Source organism: Mastomys coucha, unplaced genomic scaffold (assembly GCF_008632895.1).
Source record: "Mastomys coucha isolate ucsf_1 unplaced genomic scaffold, UCSF_Mcou_1 pScaffold12, whole genome shotgun sequence".
Taxonomy (NCBI): Eukaryota; Metazoa; Chordata; class Mammalia; order Rodentia; family Muridae; genus Mastomys; species Mastomys coucha.
The window spans coordinates 31,308,782-31,331,733 of NW_022196894.1; the positions used below are offsets into that span (position 1 = coordinate 31,308,782).

At 42.3% G+C, this 22,952-nt stretch overlaps 1 protein-coding gene across 2 annotated transcripts in view; it reads left to right on the forward strand.

The window, feature by feature from the left end:
* Slc12a8 (solute carrier family 12 member 8) overlaps positions 1-22,952 on the forward strand; it is a 166,939-nt gene that overhangs the window by 114,845 nt on the left and 29,142 nt on the right. For both annotated transcript variants that reach the window (XM_031363721.1, XM_031363722.1), the window contains one exon: positions 7,306-7,921. In XM_031363721.1, the coding sequence (XP_031219581.1) occupies positions 7,306-7,921 (616 nt within the window). The remainder of the gene's footprint in view (positions 1-7,305; positions 7,922-22,952) is intronic.

Genomic DNA, 22,952 nt, shown 5'->3' on the forward strand with positions numbered 1-22,952 from the left:
TGGTGATGGTGTTGATGGTGGTGGTGGTGGTGGTGGTGGTGATGTTGATGTGATGGTGGTGGTGGCAGCAGCAGTGGCTGTTTGATGAGGCCCCACACTATGGGCTATGGGTTCTCTATGAGCTATCATGTGCCAAACTGTAACTGATATTGAATAGCAGGATTGACTGATGGCTAGGATAGTCAAAAGAGACTTTCTTAAAGAACAGTAGACATAGACACAGGGAATCCCATGTCTCTGTATTGTGGCTTGTACGTCACTCTTTGTTTTTGTATTATTAATCCCCTCTGACTTCAGCCTCATCCCAAGAGGGTACATAACTCCTCCCTCTCTAGCCACCTTTGGATTTTTGAAACAGTCTCACTAGATAGCCCAGGGCTGCCAAAATTTGCTAGAATTCTCTGATTGTGTGTTCAAATGTATCTGTTTTTATTGTTTTGCTTATGTATATGTTTGTGTGAGGTGTGGCTCTAACCATGGAGCCAGCTCTCTGGCCACACCGCCTTATTTTCTTGACAAGGTCACTCACTGATACAGCTAGGTCCCGCACGCCTGCACTACCACCAGCCTATGCTGGGTTTCAGATGCAAGTCTCCATGAGCAGACTACTTGGGTGCTGGGATCTAAATTCAGGTCCTCGTGATTATGTGGGAGGAATTTACTGACTGAGCCATCTCCCGAGGCTTCCTACTTGTTTTTCAAATCGAATCTTTCTCTACCATATTTTCATACAACAGACAATTCTCTCAGTATATTGCTTATATCTTGCATTTTTAAATTTCTGTATGTGGTTTAGAAATCCATCTTCTATACTACTTTAAAGAGGATTTTCTCAATCTTTTTCTGTTATGTTTATGTGACATAGTTTATTTAATCATTTCTCCATTGACTGATAGAGTGGCTTCCAGTAAACAGTGTTGTAGTGGATGATTCTTCCCCTCTGCTACTACAACTGTCTGTATATAATTTACATCTGTACTGGCAAATGTTTTGATTCAGTCTTTTTGTGTGTGATAATTTTTTAAATTTTCTTTTATTTATTCCTGGCAACGTCATACATGGGTGCCAGGAATACAAGATGCATGCAAGATACAATGTATCTTGATCATACCCACCTCCAACTCTCTCTCCGTGCCCTCCCGTGCCCTCCCATAAGAAGTCTCCCATTTTCAAGACCTTTCCTCTTATTTGTAACCCACTGAGTCTTATTAGTGGGCCTGCTGGAGTGTTGATTGGTCTTTTTGACTTAATTCTGTGCAGGTAACCACAGTTGCAGTTCGTGAGTGCGACGGCCATGCCATGTGCAGCATTTCATAAGACGCCTCCCCATCCTCTGGCTCTTACATTCTTCCCATCCCCCTTTCCAACATGTTCTGTTAGCTGTGATGTGGGGGTTGGTATTGACATCCTGTTGAGGGCTGAGCACTCAATAATCACAGGTTCTCATCACTGGCCAGTTATGTATCTCTGCATTAACTATAGCCCACTATAAAACAACAACTACCAAAACAAAATTAAAACAAACTTCTCTAAGGCTAAGAACAACACTAATACTTAATAATAAATATATATTATTACTTAATATATATTCTAAATATCCTAAGTATTTAGAAGGCTGTTTGACAACATGTTTATTTATCAAAATAACAGTAGTAAGTTCTCCCTTTGGGGCCTATGACCTCCCCAGCTGTGGGCTTTTGACTAGCTTATAGTTCCAGATATGAATTCTTTTATGTGGAGCAGTCCTCGAATTCGGTCAAAAAGTGGTTGGTTACCCTCAGAGCTGTAATACCACTATTGCTCCAGAGGGCACATCTCTGTATGGTTACATTTAGGACTCACTGCTAGGCAATGCCATGGATGAGATTTCTCTCCAAGCAGTGTGCATAGTATCTTTTGGCACTGTGCTAGGAGGAGGGTCTGAGGTCAGTTCCGGCTTCATTCTCTATATCCTGCAACCCAAATGGATTGTGTCTTCAGCAATAGGGTCTTACCAAATGTATTTGTTACTTTTCTGTTCCTATAATAAAATACCATGACCAAAAGCAATTTATAGTAGAAAGAAATTTTTTTTTTGCTTATAATTTTTGTTCAATAATCCATGGCTTCTAGAGTAAGCACTGCCCACCCATGAAGCCACACTCCTTTAACATATATACATATATATATGTGTATATATATATATATGTATATACATATATGTGTGTGTGTGCATAGTGGGTTTCCCTAGGGTTTTGGTTAATGTCCCTTACTCCATCCATTCCCCTGTTTTTTAACCTCTACTATTCCCCCCCCTCCCTTCTCCTCCTTCCTTCCTTCCCTTCCTTCCTTTATTCTTCCTCCTCCTTTCTCCTTCTCTTCTTCTCCTTCTCTTCCTTTTCTTTCTTCTCCCCCTCTCTCCCTTCCTTCCTCCCTCTTTCTTTCTTTCTTTCTTTCTTTCTTTCTTTCTTTCTTTCTTTCTTTCTTTCTTTCTTTCTTTTTTGAGACAAGGTCTCACTATGTAGCTCTGGTTGTCCTGGAACTCACTCTAGACCAGCCTGGCCTCAAACCTTTACCTCTGCCTCCCAAGTGCTAGGGTTAACAACATGCACCATCATGCCTGCCTCTCATCCTCTACTTTATCATGAATTCCTCTCTCTCCTCTCCTTTAAAGCTTCTTCCCTTACACCTCCTACAGGTGTGACTTTTTCAGATTCCTGTCTTATAGAGTTGCTCCACATTAAACATGCAGAACTCCATGTTTGCAGCCAGGGTCCACATGAGACAGAATGGGTGGCATTTGCCGAGCCAGAGTTACCTAACTTGGTGTTATATTTTCCAGTTCCATCCATTTCTGGAAAATTTTCATTTCTTTTCTTTACAGCTGAATACAATTCCTCAGTGTCTATGCACCATATTGTCATTATCCATTTATCCACTGACAGACATCTAGGCTGAGCCCATTTCCCAGCTATCATAGAGCAGCAATGAACATGGATGTACAGACATCTCCATAAAAACCATACAGAGTCTTTTGGTTATGTGTCCAGGTGTGATATGACCACATCACATGGTGGGTCTAGCTTTAACTTCTTGATGAAACTCTACACTGATTTCCATAGTGGCTGCATCAATTACATTACTACCAACTGTGGGTAAGAATTCTCCTTTCCCACACCCTCACAGCATCCGCTCGTGCTGGTTTTCTTGAGGTAGAATCTCAAATGTAGTATTAACTATATTTCTTTTGTGGTTACTGTGTGCATACACCAGACACAGTCTCATACACACATATATATGCATGTGCACACATACTCACACATACACACTACACACACAAACACACATACACACTCACACATAATACTCATTTATACACACACATATATACACGTTCTTACACATAGAGAATCATACATACATATACACACATATTCATTCATACATACACACATACACACACACTCATACATACACACTCATACACACATACCATAATACACTCATATACACACAGTCTCACACACACAAACAGATACACACATACACATTCATTCACATACTCATACACATATACACTGATAAATACACACTCATACACACACTCATATACACACACTAATATACATAAATACATATGCTATACACACACATAAATACATACACATACAAAGAAAGAAAGAAAAGAAAGAAAACAAAAAAGAAAATGAAGCATGTCAAATGGATGATATTAATGATCAGACCAGAGTCTACATGGTTAGATCATCTCTGTAAACACCCTCACAGACATTCAAAAGTCAACTTCACTGATCCCCTAGGTGTCTCTCAACCCAACCAAATTGACAATTATGATTAGCCAATGAGATAGGATTTGCATCCTGTTGGAGTCATAGGAACATTCCTACCTGGGTCCCAGGCACCTGCTATTACATTGTCTCCAGGAAGCTGTCCTACAGAATTTCCTGCCCAGATGGCCCCAGCCTACCTCCACAGTCTGCAAAGGCTCCTCATCTACATTGAGTCAGGCATGAGGTGAAAGTCACAGATGAGTGAGTGCCCCTCCCACATTGTGGTCCACAAAGTGATGGAGATGGGCCTTATGCATGGGCATCTGTTGATGGGGAAGGCTGCCCAGGAGGTGGTGGCGCACACCTTTAATCCCAGCGCTCAGAGGCAGACGCAGGCAGGTCTCTGTGAGTTTGAGGCCATGGTTGGTCTACAGAGCAAGTTCCAGAATAGCCAGGGCTACACAGACAAACCCTGTTTTAAAATAAACAAACAGATAAACAAACAAACAAACAAAGGAGTGGCCAAGGACTACAGAGTTCTAAGCTTACACTGGCCCTCCTCATTGTCATGTTGATGTCTTTGTAAAGGAAGGAGGGTAGACATTTACTCAGATTTATGCTATTAGCTTGGTCTGTATATGTAAATATCTAGAAACTGAGCATGAACCTCATTTGCACACCGCCTTGAGTGACAAGGGCAGTGTTAGCAAGGAGTGTGGATCTGTGGCTCATCGTAATGTGAACAGTTTTGCCAGTGTACAGTGAGAAATGGCCCTTCAGGATACCAAGATTTGCATTCACTCTATCCTGAATGAAACTGAATATCTCTTCCTGTTTTATGGCTGTTTGTAATTTTTTTTCTATCAGTAGGTTTATTTTCAATTTCTAGAAGCTCTTTGCTAGGAAGGTTAACTCTTTGTGATCTGTATTATAGATATTTCTCCCGGGTTGTCATGTGTCTTCTAACATCAGAAGCTTCTCCTGTCTCCTAAACGTGTCTTCTTTTTTTTAAAAAAAAAAATTAGATATTTTCTTTATTTACATTTCAAATGTTATCCCCTTTCCTGGTTTCCCCTCTGAAAACCCCCTATCCCCTTGTCTTCATATGTGATTATATTTGTCTATTTCCTTTTTTAAATGACAGAACACTAGAAACTTAAATACACTGTTGAGGTACAGTTAACACGATAGGAAAGCTCATAAAGTCAATGTAAACAGTTTTAAGAATAATTATAAGGTCAGCACCCTGGAGCCTCCGCCAAGGAGCCCTGCCAGCCTGACCGCCCTCCAGCCCCACCCCTACTCAGTGAGGCCCTTCCCTCGCGCTCCATACCCCCTGGCTTCTGTGATGAGCATCCTAACCCCCTTATGTCCTGCAGCAGCACGCACCCTAGATGTTGCAGGCCCCACAGCCTTCCATCCCGGCACTTTTCTCTGCCACTGAAGCTCAGAAATTGCTGCAGAGAATGTCCAACCTCCAATCAAGGACACCAATCTGAATTCCATGTGACGAAACATTCTTCTTTTGATTTGAATGCTGTTTTGAAATGCAAAGGCACTTGTAGCCCATGGCATAACCAGATTTGGCCCAGGGACCACAGCTTGCAACTCTGCCCACTTCAGATGCGTCTCTCATCAGCTTGCCTGAGTTTGAACCCTTCTAATACAGATTGGGTGTTTCTTATCTTTACTGTCTGGAGCCAGAAGCTTTCCAGATTTTGGAGGTTTATTTGTTTTATATTTTGGGATATTCCTATATCTATAGTACAGCATCTTTACACTCCGTGTTTCATATACACCTAGCCTTAAGGTAATCGCACGTAACACTTTTAGACATTTTAGGCATGAAAGAACGTATTATGATGTGGGATTTCCCAATTTAATTTCCATGTAAATCAAATGAAGATTTTTAGAATTCTGTCATTTTGGATACAGAAGTTTTACACTGAGAATACTCAGTCTGTACATGGATTCATGTGTGTATGTGTACACGCTCGAGTGCATGTGTGAATATGTTTGTGTCTTTATATACACGTGTGCCTTGTGTGTGTGTGTGTGTGTGTGTGTGTGTGTGTGTACCTTAAGGTACATTATGTGTGTGGAGGTCAGAGGACAGCTCTCAGAGTTGGTTCTGTCCTTCCACCATGTGGGTCCTGAGGATCCAGCTCTGGCTATCAGGCTTGCTGACAAACACCTTTAGTTGCTGAGCCACCTCGCCTGCCCTGTCTGTCTTTCTCCAGTTATGCATAGGGATTCACTGTCTGTCTTCCATATCTCCTGTCCAGTCTGTGGATTGTCCATCTCTTGGTGGAGAAAGACTCTCATTGGCCCATTTTAACTGTTCACCTCAAGGTCTTGGCCTAGACTAGCATTTTTGGCAGCTTACTCAAAACTTCTTTTAAAGTTGTAAGTTTCTACAGACTTACTTTACTCACAGTCATGTTATTAGAATTTTCTATACCACTTTAATAAATGTACCCTAAAACTAATTTCCAAACATTTATAAAATCCTTCTCTTCCTCCTTCCTCTCCTCCTCTCTCCTTCCTTTTCTCCTTTGTAAGGACTATTCTGGGGACAGCCTCGGGTCACCATGGGTTCTGACATACCCTTGGAAGCCCCAGTTGGTTCTAAAGGAGTGCTGAGAAAGCTGTAGGCTAGAAGTTCAAAGCTGGGGCAGTTCAGACATAAAGCTGATGTTTAAAGTCATGAATGGGGTGGTAGGGGTGGGACAGGGGGTGGGCATGGGGGGTAGGAACTTAGTGAGTGAGTTTAGGTGGAGAAAAGGGATAGTCTGGAAGATGAGACACGGCTACTACTTTAGGTGCAACCTCTGAAGCATGGAACGTGGGCTAGGAGGGCTGACAGGGAGCAGCTGGGGAAGAAGGAGGCAAAGGGAGAGAAGCCAAGTCAAGAAGCCATCCTGGGGAGGGGCAGCTGGGTCGGATGAAGCTCCTCAGGAGAGGAACGCGGGACTGAGGCGTGAACTGTGCTTTGGCCCCAGAACCATACGAGTGGTTGTGATAGTTTCTGGGAGAGGAGAGTGTAACTGTGTGTGCGTGAGCTCATGTGCATGTATGTTACCAGAATTGATCTGTTCTGGCTGCCAGTGATGCCGCTATGTCTTCCGGGTTCTCTTGAACAACTTGTCCCTAAGCTGTGTACCCAGCCTGGGGTAAGTGGAGGAGGTCAGTGTTTTGGAATCAATGGGGGCTTTCTGTTTGGGGGAGCTGAGACACCAAGACTTCCAAAGTTGTGCTATAGCATCCCATGTTAATGGTGATGTTGCCCCTGCCTCTGGTGTTCTGGAGCTACTGGGTCTCCATGTTTGGCTTATGCTATCACATGTTAGCTCAGATCTCACATTGACCCCACGAGTTGGATATTATTTTTCCAAGTTTACATGTGAACAACCCTGTGGGGAGAAGTTCCTGAGATGTTACATTTGTATTTTTACCATTTAACTGTAAAATTTTGGAATCTTTCTATCTGAAATTTCATAATTCTGTACTTTTGTTGTTATTGTTGTTGTTCTTGTAGAAAGGGCCAAATAAAACACCTGTAGCAGCCATCTGCCTGACCAGCTTGGTGACCATGGCCTTTGTCCTTGTGGGTCAGGTGAATGTTCTGGCGCCTGTCGTCACCATCAACTTCATGCTGACCTACATCGCAGTGGACTACTCTTACTTCGCCCTCTCCATGGCTCACTTAGGCCTCTCCCAGTCTCCTGAGCCCATGCCCAAACAGAGCCTACACTGCTCCGAGCACCTGCTCCAGGACAGGGCTCCTAGCTACGGCTCTGACTCCCCTGCCAGAAGCCTTTCTGAGGGTACCCTGCTGGAGTTCACCAAGGACATGAATCAGCTCCTCCAGCCAATAGCGGGGCTTGACGGTAGTCAGCTTGGGTCAAGAGGAGGTAACCAGCACCCACAGAGTCAGAAGCGCACATGTAAGAAAGACGCCAAGCAAACCCTACAAGATAGCTTCCTCTTGGACCCTGGGTCTCCTTGGTCCTTTCCTACGGAGACCTCTGAGAGGTTGTCCGTTGCCTCCTGTGGGGAGCAAGAATCCTATCAGGAGCAGCAGGCTTCTAGAAGGGAATCACACGACCATCTCGATCCTGATCTACGCAACCAGCCTAGAGTGAACAGAGAAGGTAAGAGCTTTGGAATGATATTGGGGCCTCCTACTTTGGGGTGCCCATCAGTCTCTTCATCTACCTGGTTATTATAACCCAGGTTTCATAACTTTTGGTAATTTTAATATACATTTCAAAATGTTGAGATTTAGGTGCCGGTTAAATTATTTCTAATTCTACCCTGTGATATGTATACTAGATAATTTTAGACAGAAATTTCTGTCTACTGTGTATAAGAGCTAGGAGCCAGAGCTAGTAATTGAATATCATTTTCCTTTAGCTCAAAATTCAGCCAAAGTGTAACCACTGTGAATCAGACTAAGTTAGCCTTTGACAAGGACGCCTCTTCCTGCTTGCTAAAGGGCTCACTCAGTTTGTCAGCAAAAGAGAACTCTCCTAAACCAGGCACCGTGGGATGAAGGGATGGAGTGAAAGAAGTCTAGCTTTCCTTAAATCTACAAGCTCAAAGCCACAAAGAAAGTCATTATAGACCAGGAGGAATCCTGAAAGAGGAAGCGTCGTCTTTGAGGACCTGCCCTATCTAGCCTAGGTGATTTTTCTCTTTATAATTTGGATCTGGAATGTCACCCAGTGGCTGGTGTTAAAGGCATGGCCTCAGAATAGTACTATTGGGAGGTAATTGAACGTCTAAGAGGAGGAGCCTAATGGGAGAGCTTTAGGTCATTGGAAGTATGCTTGTTAAGGGGGGTTGGGGCTGCTGGTGCTCTCTCTGCTCCCCCTTGCTCTCTGGCCTGTGATATAAGCAAGTTTTATTCTATGATGTGTTCCCACCATGATGTGCTACCCTACTGGCAGGCACAGATCAGTTGAGTCAAGCTAATCATGGGCTGGCACCTCCAAGACTGTGGGCCAGGATAAACCTTTGTGCTTTAACATTTTTTGTCACTCTGACAACACACTTGACAAAACTACTCAAAAGGGAAAGAATTTATTTGGACACACCATTTCATAGGTTTCTGTCTGTACTCAGGCACCTCCACTGTTCTTGAGCCTGTAGCAAGTTGCAGCATCACAAGAGAAAGGCGTAGCAGGGGTGGGGGGTTGGGGTGGGGTGGGGGGAGGAGGCTTACCTAGCTGCATTCAGAAGGCAGAGAGGAGAACCTGGGACCTACTAACATATTTCCTCCACTCAGGGCCCACTTCCCAAGAGCCCATTCACTACAGACTCATCAATGAATTGACCCAGCCATCTCCCAGTAGCTCTCCTAGGCTGGGGCCAAGCCCTCAGCATGTAAGACTTTTTAGGAGGACACTTCCTGTTGAGATTGTAATTGACTGAGTTGGGTCTCTCAGGTGTTTGTTACAGTGACAGAAACTGACTCGCACACATCTATTTATCTCAAGTAGTATAATAGACAGCAGCAGCATCTTCCAGTTTATAACTGAAGACTTCCAGTGGAGTCAGAGATGTGGGAGCAGGTTCTTTGTATGACCTGATATCGCCTCCAGGTGACTGTGTGCGTTTGATGTCTAGGCATTTTGCATTACCTCATCTCTTAAGATCTGTGTGGTAGGCAGGGGCAGAGGACAAGACTGACAGAGGTTATAGAAAGAGATGCCTGAAAACAGGCATTTGTGTTCTCCTCCCAACTAGGTTTCCCTTCTTTGCTTCTAACTGGGTAGGGCATTTTTAGTGCTAGGAGTATTATTAAAATGTAAAGCATTATTTTTGTTTATTATTATTATTATTATTGTTGTTGTTGTTGCCTTTTGAAACAAGGTTTCTCTGTATAACAGCTCTGGCTGTCCTGGAACTCACTCTATAGACCAGACTGGTCTCAAATTCACAAAGATCTGCCTGCCTCAGTCTCTCCAGTGCTGGGATTCAAGGTGTGCACCATCACCGTCCAGCTGCATTATCTTATTTTATCAGAATTATAAGTGTACAGTTAAAGAAGCCAAATGGCATTAAAAAAAATGTCAGGAACAGTGGTCCCCACACTTCCATACTATCCTCCTCCCTTTATCCTTTACTACCCCCAATCCCACCCTCAGAAAACAAAACCCATAAAACTCAGCCAAAATGTTGCTTCTACTGTTAGCTTTTCAGTGATTAAATATTATCTGTATTGCTTTTCGGTTTGTGTTTTGTTTTATGAGACAGAGTCTCACTGTGTAGCCCTGGCTAGCCTGGAACTTGTAGACAAGGCTGGCCTCAGACTCACAAAAGTCCCTTGCATCTGCTTCATGGATGCTTGGGGTTAATGCGTGCTGTCATGCCTGGCAGATTACAGAAGAGCTCCTTACCACACATTTCTAGGGAACAAGAAGGTTCTTGGCTATGATAGTAGAGTGAACTTTTGTCCATCACTGAATGTTGAGGAATTTCCAACATTATGAATCTTGGGTGCAGGCAGAGGAAGCCATGTACACTCAGACTATGGATATCAGTTACGTGCAGTGGTACAGCATCTCCTGCAGCCAGAGTTCAGGAGCATGACCAAGGCCATGCCCACCAGACAAACCCTCCTTAGACTTAGAACTGGGAACTGGAAATTTAAGAAATGAGGACCTCGGGAAACTCTCTGGAAGTATGTTGGAAGGTGCAGAACAGTGCCCACAGCAGCTGTATTCCCATATGCTGTTGGAACATAGTTCATGTGTGTTAGCCTCGCTGCAGAGTCCCAACCTCACTCCCTAGCCTTTCCAGCTATTCTCAAAATTCCTTGGGAAAAAAAAAAAAGACTATAGTTCAAATACACTTAATACAGAATTACTGCCCAGGCCATTTCTATTGTGCAGATTGGTGTTATTAAATATGTTTATGTTTAAGTTAGACAGCTATTACCATTATCGCCTCCTACCTTTCCTTCTGATAAAACACTGAAGTTATGCTGGGCAGTGGTGGCTCATGCCTTTAATCCCAGTACTTGGGAGGCAGAGGCAGGCATATTTTTGAGTTCAAGACCAGCCTGGTCTACAGAGTGAGTTCCAGGACAGCCAGGGCTACACAGAGAAACCCTGTTTCAAAAACAAACAAACAAAAAAAACCTGACATTATATCCATTAAACAATCGTTCCCATTCTCCTTCAGTGAGCTCACTTTTCCCGTTGGGGAATATACCTGCTGGCCTGTATCCTTAGTGTTGGAATGATGACTGTGCAGTTTAGTTTTTTGTTCACTTGAGTCAGGTGACTTTAATTCCATACTCAGAAAGCAGAGGCAGGTAGATCTCTGAGCAATAGCCTAGTCTGCACTGTAAGTTCTAGGATAGCCAGGGCTACACAGAAAAAAACCCTGTCACAAACAAACAAACAAACAAACAAACAAACAGGTTTTTGTTGGCACAAGCTAAATCTCTGAGACTTGGCAACCTCAATGGAGAAAATGCCCCCAGTAGATTGCCCTATAAACAAGTCTATCCCACTCTGGGCAGTGCCTCCCCTGGGTAGCTGGTCCTGGGTTCTATAAGAAAGCAGGCTGAGCAAACCATGAGGAGCAAGGCAGTAATAAGCATCCCTCCATTGTCTCTGCTTCCCTGATTTCCCTTCATGAGGAACAGTAAGGTGTAAGATAAATAAACCCTTTCCTTCCCAGGTTGCCTTTGGGTGTGGTGTTTGTCACAGCAATAGAACACTAACTAGAACAATGACCGATCCTGGGTTTGTCATCTCTCAAGTTGTAGAACATTTCCTTCCTGCAGCTTCTTAGTTCACCCATTTATTTAAGAAATTCTCGAGTTCTTTAGTCTGGGGATGGGATGGGATGTGCCGGGGTGCTCATGACTTCAGATCTTCAGGCTAAGATTAAGTTTAAAACAAGCTTCTGTGTTGTACTACCACTGATTTCTCAAAGCCTCTGCTTCCCTACTGACAAGACCGTTCTATCTTCTTGGTTTCTGTTTATTGTGTTTTGGGATCTCAGGGTCTCATCTATAGCCCAGACTGTTTTTAGAATTACTATGGATTCTTTAGACTCCCTAGTCCTGGGATTTCAGTCATACACCACAATCCCCAAGAAGACCTTTCTGTCTTTGGAGCGTTCTTTCTCCACTAGCCACATGCTGATATTGTGTGTATTTTGTCTTTATTCCCCAGTATTTTCAAGTATATTATGTATATTTCTTTAGTTCACTTCCCAACTTTCTTTTGCATTTAGTTACCTCAGAACAGGCTTACAATCACACAAAAATGTCAGCTGTCTCTTCCTGAGCCCTACACACACAGACACAGACAGCCTGGCCAAGTCTCCCTGAGCCTAACCCAACGGCTGCTGTTGCTGTTTATGTTTGCTCACTGAATTCATACCTGTTCCCTGACATCCTTGATAATTTTCTGCATCCCAGCTCTGGCAGCCCCCTGGCCCCCACTTCCAACCCCAGCCTATCCTTGTTAAACTATCCTCTGCCTTCTTATCTTGTTCTCCTTTCTGGAGAAAGAATCACAGAATTATTTCTCAGTATTTCTAATGATTTTTTTTTCAGTTGCCTGCTGTGTCAGCCATAATGAAGCTTGATTAGCAGTAACAAGATCTCAAGGCAGTAGTGATTTAAACTGCCTCTGACCAAAGGAGGTAGGCAGGGCAAGGCGGCCACAGTCCACGGTCCTGAGTGACTCGGACTCCTTTTTCTTTTACCACCCACACTGAGTACATTGTCCTAAGACCCAAGGTGTGTGTGGCAGCTGGAGCCCTGCTGTCACACCCTATCCAGGCAGCAGAGAAAGGAAAGGAAGAAGCACAAAAGAAGAGCCTCCAAGCAGAGTCGCATGGCCTGTCTGGAAAGCCCACAATGCCTTGCTTCGTTTCCATGGTTGGCATTTAGTTGTATGACTGATTATCATAAGCTGTAAGACAGGCTGACAAACGACTTTTTACCTGGTGCACTGTGTTATAAAATGACCCCTTGTGCTCTTCACTGGGAAGGCTACGATAAGGTGCAAACCATTTGTTTGTGCACGGTCTTAGTCTCCAAGCACTTGGGTTGTAACTTGACTTGTCCAGATCTTCATTTTGCTTTCTTTCTTTGAATATCATCTTTATCATCTTTTTTTTTTTTAACATTCTATGGATATGGTAGCTTCTTTTGTGTCCTTGACATGTATCATTACTCTCTCCCTGTAAAATCCTTCTATTCTGTGTTTTCTCTAGAATTTTCCCCCTTTAGTGCCCCCAATGCTTCCTCTTCTCTCATTTTTCCCTCCTCCCTCTCTCCCCCTCCTTCTTTACTCCCCTTCCTCCCTCCTTCTCTTTCCTTCTCCCTCCTCCCTCCCTCCTCCCTCCCTCCCCTTCCTCCCTCACTCCCCTCCTCCCTCACTCCCCCTCCTCCCTCTCTCTCCTCCCTAACTCCTCCTTCCATCTTTCTCTCTTTTACTGCAAAAATTTTTTAAATTTTCATATATAATATTCTGATCTATTTCCTCTCCCTTGTCTCCTCTCAGATCATCTCCTCCTCTCTCTCTCTCTCTCTCTCTCTCTCTCTCTCTCTCTCTCTCTTAGATATATGGCCCCTCCCCCCAAAACTAGAATAAAACAAAGCACACACACACACACACACACACAGCCATACATGCATATACATACACACACATATACACACACCTGTAAATACACTGACACCTACATAGACACAAAAACCTGAAACCGTAATAGGTAAGTACAAAACAAGTAAGGTACAAATGCCCAGACAATGCATCATGAGGCAAAACATCTCCAAAACTACCACTGAGTTCGTTTTGTATTGGCCATCCACTGCAGGTCAGGGGCCTCCCTTAAATCCGGTGTGTATGCCCAGTGAGGGTCTATTGGAGAAAAATAATATTTCCTTTGCGATTGACAACTTGATGGAACATGTTCCACAAACTCAACTTATTCATGCTCAGCGAGTCCTATAGGTGTAGTCTTCAGCAGCAGAGCCTTGCCATCAGTTTGTAGAGAACAACCAATAGCCTTTTCAGTAGCCTGTGTTGTTTGGGAGTTTCCATGGGACCCCTCTGGTCAACAATGTAACTAAGAGTAACCCATTCCTGATGCTGAAGATTTCACTTGGTGGTAAGAGAAGTCTATTTGGGTCTTTGTCTCGTTTGTCATTTGGTGATTATATGTAGATTTCTTTTGTATATATATATATTTTTTAAAGTTTCTACCTTAGTAGGTCTCCATATGACCCCTCAAATGGCCCTTAGAGTTAGCACCTCTCCCTGAATTTCCTCTTTACTTCTTTCTTTGCTCATTTAATTTTTATTTTCCAGTGTTTGTCCTCCACTGTCTCTCTTTACTATGTATTCTATTTCCCCTACACTAGGGGTTCCTTGCACCCTGCCTAGTCCCTTACTCTATATTTTATCTCTGTTGTCATATGGATAGTAGCATGCCTATCAAAGACTTAAAAGCTAATATTCTATTCCCAGCACTTGGGAGGCAGAGGCAGGTGGATTTCTGAGTTCGAGGCCAACCTGGTCTACAGAGTGAGTTCCAGGACAGCCAGGGCTATACAGAGAAACCCTTTCTCAACAAAACAAAACAAAACAAAACAAAACAAAAAAACCCAACCAAACAAACAAACAAATAAAAGCTAATATTCAATATATAAGAGAGTATATACCATGTTTGTCTTCTGGGGTCTGAGTTCCCTCACTATGGATGAGTTTTTTTTCTGGATTCATCCATTTACCTGTGAATTTCATCTTTTAACAGCTGAATAATATCCCATTGTATAACTGTAACATATTTTCATTAACCATTCATCTTTTGATAGACATCTGGGTTGTTTCCAATCTCTGGTTATTATGAACAGAGCGGCAATAAATATGGGTGAGCAAGTGTCTCTGTGGTAGAACAGAGTCTTTTGGGTGTATGTCCAAGAGTGGAATAGCTGGATCTTGAGGTAGATCTATTCCCAGCTTCCTGATAGTGGCTATGCAATTTTGTACTCCCACCAACAATGGATGAGTCTTCTCTTTACCCACATCCTCTACAGCATGGCCTGTCATTTGTCTTATTGATGATCTTGGCCTTTCTTACTGGCAAGGTGGGATCTCAGAGTACTTTTGGTTTGCATTTCCCTGATGGCTAAGCATGTTAAACATTTCTTTAAGTGTTCCTCAAACATTTGTGTTTCATCTCTGAGAATTCTCTCTTTAGAGAACGCCATTTTTAATTGGGTTGTCTTCTCGATGTACTTTTTTTACTTCTTTATATATTTTAGATGTTAAATTCTATTGGATGCATAATTGGTAAAGATCTTTTGCCATTTCATAGCTTGCTACTTTGAATGATGGTGTCCTTTGCCATTTAGAAGCTCCTCAGTTTTATGAGGTCCTACTTATTAATTGTTGGTCTTAGTGCCTGTACTATTGGTGTTCTATTCAGAAAATCTTCTCCTGTGTCACTGAGTTTAAGACTACTGCCACTTCCTCTTCTATCAGACTCAGAAATACATAAGGCCTTATGTTACAGTGTCTGATCCAGTTGGAGTTGAGTTTTGTGCAAGGTGATAAATATGCATCTATATGCATTCTTCTACATGCAGACATCCAGCTTGACCAGCACCATTTGTTGAAGATGCTGTCTTTTTTCTACTGTGTATTTTTGGCTTTGTCAAAAATCATGTGTCAGTAGGGTCTTTAATTTGATTCCCTTGATCAGCAGGTCTGTTTTGTGCCAATATTGTGCAATTTTTACTACAATGGTTCTGTAGTACAGTTTGAGATTGGGGATGGTGATAACTCCAGCACTGCCTTGATTACTCAGGATTGTTTTCACTAGCCTGGCTCTCTCTCTCTCTCTCTTTCTCTCTCTCTCTCTCTGTGTGTGTGTGTGTGTGTGTATGTGTATCTCTGTGTGTATCTCTGTGTGTATCTCTGTGTGTATGTGTGTGTGTGTGTGTGTGCATGTGTGTATGTGTTATATGACTGAAGATTGTCCTTTCAATTTCTGTTGAATTTGTTGTGCTTTTGATGGGGATAGCTTTGAACCTGTAGATTGCTTTTGGTAGGATGACCATGTTACTATATTAATCCTGCCATAGAGCTGAGCATGGGATATCTGATATTTTCTTCAATTTCTTTAGTTTCTGATATTTTCTTCGATTTCTTTAATTTCTTAAAGTTTTTATCATACGTGTCTTTTACTTGCTTGATTAGTATTGCCCAAGATAATCTCTCTCTCTCTCTCTCTCTTTCTCTCTCTCTCTCTCTCTCTCTGTCTCACTCTTCCTCCCCCTTTCTCTGAGAAATATTAAAAAATATTGAAATATTATTTCTAATAATACATATTGAAAAAATGTATTATTTTATCATTTTTCTCTGTTTATCATTTGTGTATAGGAAGGCTACTAATTTTTGTGTGTTAATTTTGTATTCTGTTACTTTCCGAATGTGTTAATTAGCTGTAGAAGTTTCTGGTAGAATATTTTAGAATCATTTGTGTATATTATCATATCATCTGCAAATACACATATGTGACTTCTTCCTTTCCACTTTGAATACCTTGATCTCCTTCATTTGCTTTATTGCTCTAGCTAAGACTTCAAGCATATATTGAATACATATGCAGAGAATGGACAACCTGGTCTTGTTCCCTTTTTTTGTGTGGAATTGCTCTGAGTTTCTCTCCATTTAATTTGATGTTGGCTATGGGCTTACTGGAAATAGCCTTTGTTATGTTGAAGTGTGTTCCTTGTGCTCCTTACTCGCCAGGACTTTTATCATTAAGGGGTGGTGCATTTTGTCAAAGGCCTTTTCTGCATCTGATGAGATGGTCATGTGGTTTTTGTCTTTCAGTCTGTTTATATGGTGGGTTGCATTTATTGATTTCTATATGTTGAACCATCTCTGCATTTCTGGGATAAAGCCTTCTTAATCATGATAGATGATTTTTATGTGGTTTTGGATTCAGTATGCAGTTAATCATGATAGATGATTTTTATGTGGTTTTGGATTCAGTATGCAAGCATTTTCTGGAGAATTTTTACATCTATGTTCATAAGGGAAATTAGTCTATAATTCTCTGCCTTTGTTGGGTCTTTATGGTGGTTTGGGTATCAAGGGAACTGTAAGCTCATAAAATGAATTGGGCAATTTCCCTTCTGTTTCTATTTGGTGGACTAATTTGAAAAGCATTGACATTTACATTCACTCTTCCTTTAAAGTCTGATAGAATTCACTGCTAAAACTGTCTGGCACTGGGTTTTGTTTGTTTGTTTGTTCTGGTTTTGTTTTTGTTTGTTTGTTTCTGGTTTTGGTTTTGTTGTTGTTGTGATATTTAAATAACTGCTTCTCTGTAACTAGGGTTATAGATCTATTTAAATTGCTTATATGTTCCTTATTTAACTTTTGTGAGTGGTACATATTGAGAAAGATATCAATTTCTTTTAGAGTTTCCAATTTGGTAGAGTACAATTTTTTAAAGCATGTCCTTATGGTTCTATGGCTTTCTTCAATGTCTGTTACTTGGCCCCCTTTTCATTTCTAATTCTGTTAATTTGGATAATCAAGTGTTCGTCAATCTTACTGATTTTCTCAAATAGCCAACTTTGTCTCATCGATTCTCTTTTATTTGTTCATCTGTTTCTATTTTATTGGTTTCAGCCCTAAGTTGATTATTTCTTGTTGTCTTCTTCTTTTGGTTGTTGTTTACACTTTTTGTTCTCAAGCTTTCAGGTGCATTGCCCAGGCTTTTATTAAAGCACCTGCTTATCTTTTCATAGTTAGAACTAACACACACTTGGCCTTTTGTATTTGTGATCTACATCTGGACATTTAATCAAATTCAGATGAAAAGTATTTGGGAAAAAAAGTGAAATTGCTACTGTTCTGTCTTGTTATGTAGTCCTGTGATGATTTCATCTATAGTGAAATCAAACATTCTTCTTTTTTAAAATCTTAATCACTAATGGTACAGTTTAATAACTAGTTACATAGCATTACATTTTTTAGTAATGTAAGCATAATTTACCATGTGAAAGAATATGTAAGTTTGGTCTGATGAGATGGCTCATCAGGTAAGAGCACTGACTGCTTTTCCAAAGGTCCTGAGTTTGGATCCCAGCAACCACATGGTGGCTCACAACCATGAGATCTGACGCCCTCTTCTGGTGTGAGTGGGGCCTGAGCGGGGGCCAGAGTGAGCAGAGGTCCTGAGTTCAATTCCCAACAGCCACATGATGGCTCATGGCCATCTATACAGCTACAGTGTACTCATACACATTAAATAAATTTTTTTTAAAAAAAAAAGAATATGTACATTCTATAAAATAATGCATTTCATATACAAGATGTGAATTTTGGTATCCATGGAGATTCTGAAGCAAATTATCAGTGGATGACAATGGACAGATGACTAGACTGACAGCCGTTCAGAAGACCTGAATATAAGAAGTCTTGTTGTTTGGGGCACCATATTGCAGAATGACTGGGAATAAGCTGGCCTCTTTGCTGGCTCAAATGTGAACAGCTGAAGGCTTTCCCTGGGCCTTTTTTTACTCCTTTTGGTTCTAATATGTCGGGGAGGGGAGACACAGATGGCAGCTTATATTCTGGAAATAGGGTGAAACAAAAGAGTTGGCAGGTCTTCCTGTGTAGGACACAGGCTCTCTCTGTTCCTCTGTGCCGAGCCCAGACACCCAGGATAGGTTTGTTCAGAGGAAGAACGCCTTGCACAGGGGATTGTAAAAGAAGTTCATCCTTAGCTTGCTGGGCAGAGGAGGGGGTCTTAGCATACAGATCATACAGAGACGGACCTGTCACCAGCGCCGGTCCCTGGTCAGCCTGTGGGACATGGTGCCACTCCTGGCCTGAGTTCTGCTGAAGTTGTCCAGGTAAAATGGCTGGCTCCCGTCAGCACCATCTGTGGGCCCACAGTTCGCCTTTTCTGCTCCACATAGGTTGTCTTCACTGCTACTTCCCCTTCTCAGGCTTATTTTCATCTCCACTCTGTCCTGTTTCTGGGATTACACTTGTTTCAATGCCTTTTTGTCTTCTGTGGTGACCTGACAGACATGTGGTGGGTTTGCAAATTAATTCCTTTTTGCATTAATCTATTATCTCTCTTTTACATGTTTGCGTTCATCATGTATGTATTCATGTATGTGTTCGTTCAATATGTATGCATCTTGCTGGTGCAAGAGCTGGTCTTCATGGGTCCTGGGGATTGAACTCAGGTCGTCAGCTTGACAGAAGATGCCCTTACCTGCTGAGCCATCTCATCATTTAATTAATAAAGTGGGCACAATCCAGCTGTCCAGTCTTAGCAATGCCAGGGCTTTGGTTGGCTGTTCCCTGGGTCTCCCTCCTTGGCTCAGCCATTCCTCATTTCACTATTGAACTTTTGCCAAGTCTCCAGGCTAGTGTCCTACTCCAGTCTCCCCATCCTTGTCCTTGTTCTGTCCATAGAATGACCTTTCTCTCTTGTTTAGAAGCCTCTAGACTCCCATCCCTCCTGTCAGAGGTGCAGAGCTATAGCGTGTGCTCAGCTCTTCAGCCTTGCTCTGGGCCATAGACTCCTGAGCCCCTGAGCTTGGAGCATTGCAGCTGAGCCCAAGCTAGCACCCCAAATTCATCATGTTCCTCTCCATATCTGTGCTGCCTCCTCCTCCTCCTCGTCCTCTTCCTCCTCCTCCTCCTCCTCCTCCTCCTCCTCCTCTTCCTCTTTCTCCTCTTCTTCTTCCTCCTCCTCTCCCTCCTCCTCTCTCTCCTCCTCTCTCTATTTGGAGAATTCTGATGTTTCAGATCCATCCGGCTTTTAAAAGACATTCAGTGTTTTTGAGAACTTGGAGAATTCTTCCCGTATGCAACCAAAACATTTGATTCTCGGGAGGTGCCTAAGCTCTTATCCAGGTGGTAGACATTTATATCAGGTTTGCTTACACAATCAGGTTCAGGCCCATTCATCTGCTTGACTTAGGGAAAATAAGCATCCATTTTCTTCCTCTGCTATGGACTTGATGTTTCTCTGGCTCACACACTGGTCCTTTTCACCTCCATATCCATCACCATGTCTCCTTCTGGTCTAGGGGATGCATCAGGCATTTGGTAAGGCTTAGTTAAATGGATGAACAGTTGAACAAATGTTGCCCCAAAACTTGAAACACTGATCAGTAAGATAGGCAAGAAGAGTTAAACTGTTAAACAAATGTAGTCTTTAATAAGTCAAATGCTGTCAAATGGTATGAATCAGAAGCATATATTCTTGACAACATGGGTCAAAAATAACTTGGGCTGTATTTTGTACCTTTCATACACATGGAGTCTTTATTTATACCAGCTGGGCAAGAGAGATATTTCTGACTATCATCATCAAAGCAAAAAGGGAGTTGATTAACTAGAAATAAAAAACGTTTGCACAATACAGCCTCACAGAAGGGAACAATTACCCTGCCAAACACAACTGATAAAAGCGTACCTTCTAAAGCACATTACTTTTAAAAACAGGAAGGTCAGACTCCAGATTCTTCTGAGGGGTCAGGAGACACGAATACACAGTTTACATTGGGAAAATCCAGTGCCCAGATTCATTCATGTCCATTCAGCAGAGCTTTATTCTGAAGTACATATGGCCAGGACCTAAAATTAGCAATCCTGTGTGCTATGAGACTTCACAGACATTAAGTCTTTAATATGAATCATTCCATCCCTAAGCCCTGAGACAGGTATTTTATATTTTATATTTGTTATTAGCCTTTTATAGATGATAGCTTGGAGAAGTTGGACACTTCAGGAAGTCAGACAGTCAAAATTTGAGCACAGGTTTGTCTGACTTTAAAAGCACAGTGCAAAGTACCAGAGAGATGGCTCAGTGGTTAAGAGTACTTGCTGCCTTGGGTTCCCTGCACCACATGGCAGCTTCCAACCACCTGCAACACTTGTTCTAGGGGCTCCAATGCCTCTTTAGGCACTTGCATGCTTGTGGTACACATAAAGGCATCATACATGTACATAAATTTAAAGAATAAATTAAAATGCACAATATAAAAGTGTGTGCTACTTTCTGATGGTGCCTGTTGCGACCTAGACTCTGGTACTAATTAAATGAACCCAAAGCTAAACTGCCTTTAGATGTCATTACAGCTGTGTGTGGTGGCTCACACCTGTAACCCCAGCAAGCGGGAGGCTGAAGCAGAAAGATTTGTAGAAGTTTGAAGCCAGCCTGGGCTACATAGTAAGTTTCAGGCTAGCCTGGGCTGCATAGTTAGATACTGTCTTAAACAAACAAAAACATGTTTATTAAGTCATTATTGTTTTCTGTAAAAATGGGTTACAGTTTTCTGTTTCTTTGCATGTCTTATAACCTTGAGTTGAAAACCAAAGTATATGATATTTTGTAGCAGTCTCAGTTCTCATAAACTCTTATAAGTTTTGTATGTTATATGTATCTTATAAGTTTTTTGCTTGTCTAAGTAGAATATGTGGAGTTGAACTGTGGGATGGGTCTCTCCTGTACTGTGTGTGGCTGGTATCTTTAGTTGGCTTTCTAGCTTAGTCTTAATTTTTGCCCTTTGAAACCTGCCACTACCCCCAGAAGATAGCCAAGCCTACATCCCCACACTAGCGAAGTGACAGGTTGCCCCACTTATTTCTACTCTGCTCAGCATATTTTAGCTTACAAAGTTGGCTTTTCTCCCTGATCTAAGTTGTTTGTCCCAGCGATTGTTTTTGTTTGTTTTTAAATGGTTTAAATTTATTCTTTGATAATTTCATATATGCACACACTATATCTTGATCATATCTGGGAGTTTTCTGTTTGGTTTTTGATTTTCTTTGGTACTTGGAACTCAGGGCCCTGTGTATCCCAGGTGAGCACTCTGCCACTGAACAACAGCCCTCCGAATTGCTTTTGCCTTCGTTTTATGTATATGAGTACACTGTACCTGTCTTCAGATACACCAGAAGAGGGTATCAGATCCCATTACAGATGGTTGTGAGCCACTATGTGGTTGCTGGGAATTGAACTCAGGACCTCTAGAAGAACAGTCAGTGCTCTTAACTTAACTCTGAGCCATCTCTCCAGTCCTGCTTTTACCTTTTATTTTGAGACAGGCTCTCACTAAATTGCTCATGTTGCCTTTGATCTTGCAATCCTTCTCCCTTGGTCTCCTGAGCATAGACTACATCCCTGCTATTCTTCTGGGCCCTACACTCCAGCAGCTTTTGAAAAATAAATGCTTTTCAATCATTTTCCCTATTTGGTAAGTTTCTGAAGCCCCGAGGCAGTTGTTTTAAAAACAAACATGCACACATACACACACACACACACAGGGGCGCACACACACACACAGAGCAGAGCAGAGCAGAGAGAGAGAGAGAGAGAGAGAGAGAGAGAGAGAGAGAGAGAGAGAGAGAGAGAGAGAATATTTTACACTTACTTTGGGGAGGAAGACTCATGGTCTCTCCCTCTCACCATAACTGAAAGAACCTCTGGTTCTCTAATCATGGAGAGCAACCTTTGAAGATTTAACAAAAATTAATTGACCTGATTTAGAAAATCTGTTTGGGGAATAGTGTATCAGGAACACCGCCCAACCCAAACAGTGAACCAAAAACTGTGTTCTCCATTGTCATGGTGACATTGCTTGTATTGATGGCAAATCAGAAAGAAATGTTCAGCATTTAGAAAGTGGTTAAGCAATTGTAATATCAATATGATTGGAATATCATGTGGATTTTAAACACAATTCTGTGCGATGTTAATCTTTGGTTTCCGCTGCTTAGTGAAGGGACTCCAGCCAGCCTGAGCATGGCAAGCATAGCTCTGGCTGCCCTTGCTCCTCTTCCCTATCCCTTTGCTTAAAACTATTAGATCACACCTCCCGGTCTCTCTGGGCTGGCGTCCTGAGCAGACCTTGGGTGCAAGCTCCGCAACCAGTCCCACAACACCCAGAGGAAGCTCCACTCCCAGGCGCTCTGACACGCCCAGGATCAGAGGTGAGGAGGACTCAACATCTGTCCCAATACCAGGAGTAACTGGGACCAGCGGGACCAGACAAACAGGAACTCTGCCAGTCCAGTGGTCCTGGCTCCTTCCAGTCTCTCTGGGCTGGTATCCTGAGCAGACCTTGGGTGCAAGCTCTGCAGCCAGTCCCACAACACCCAG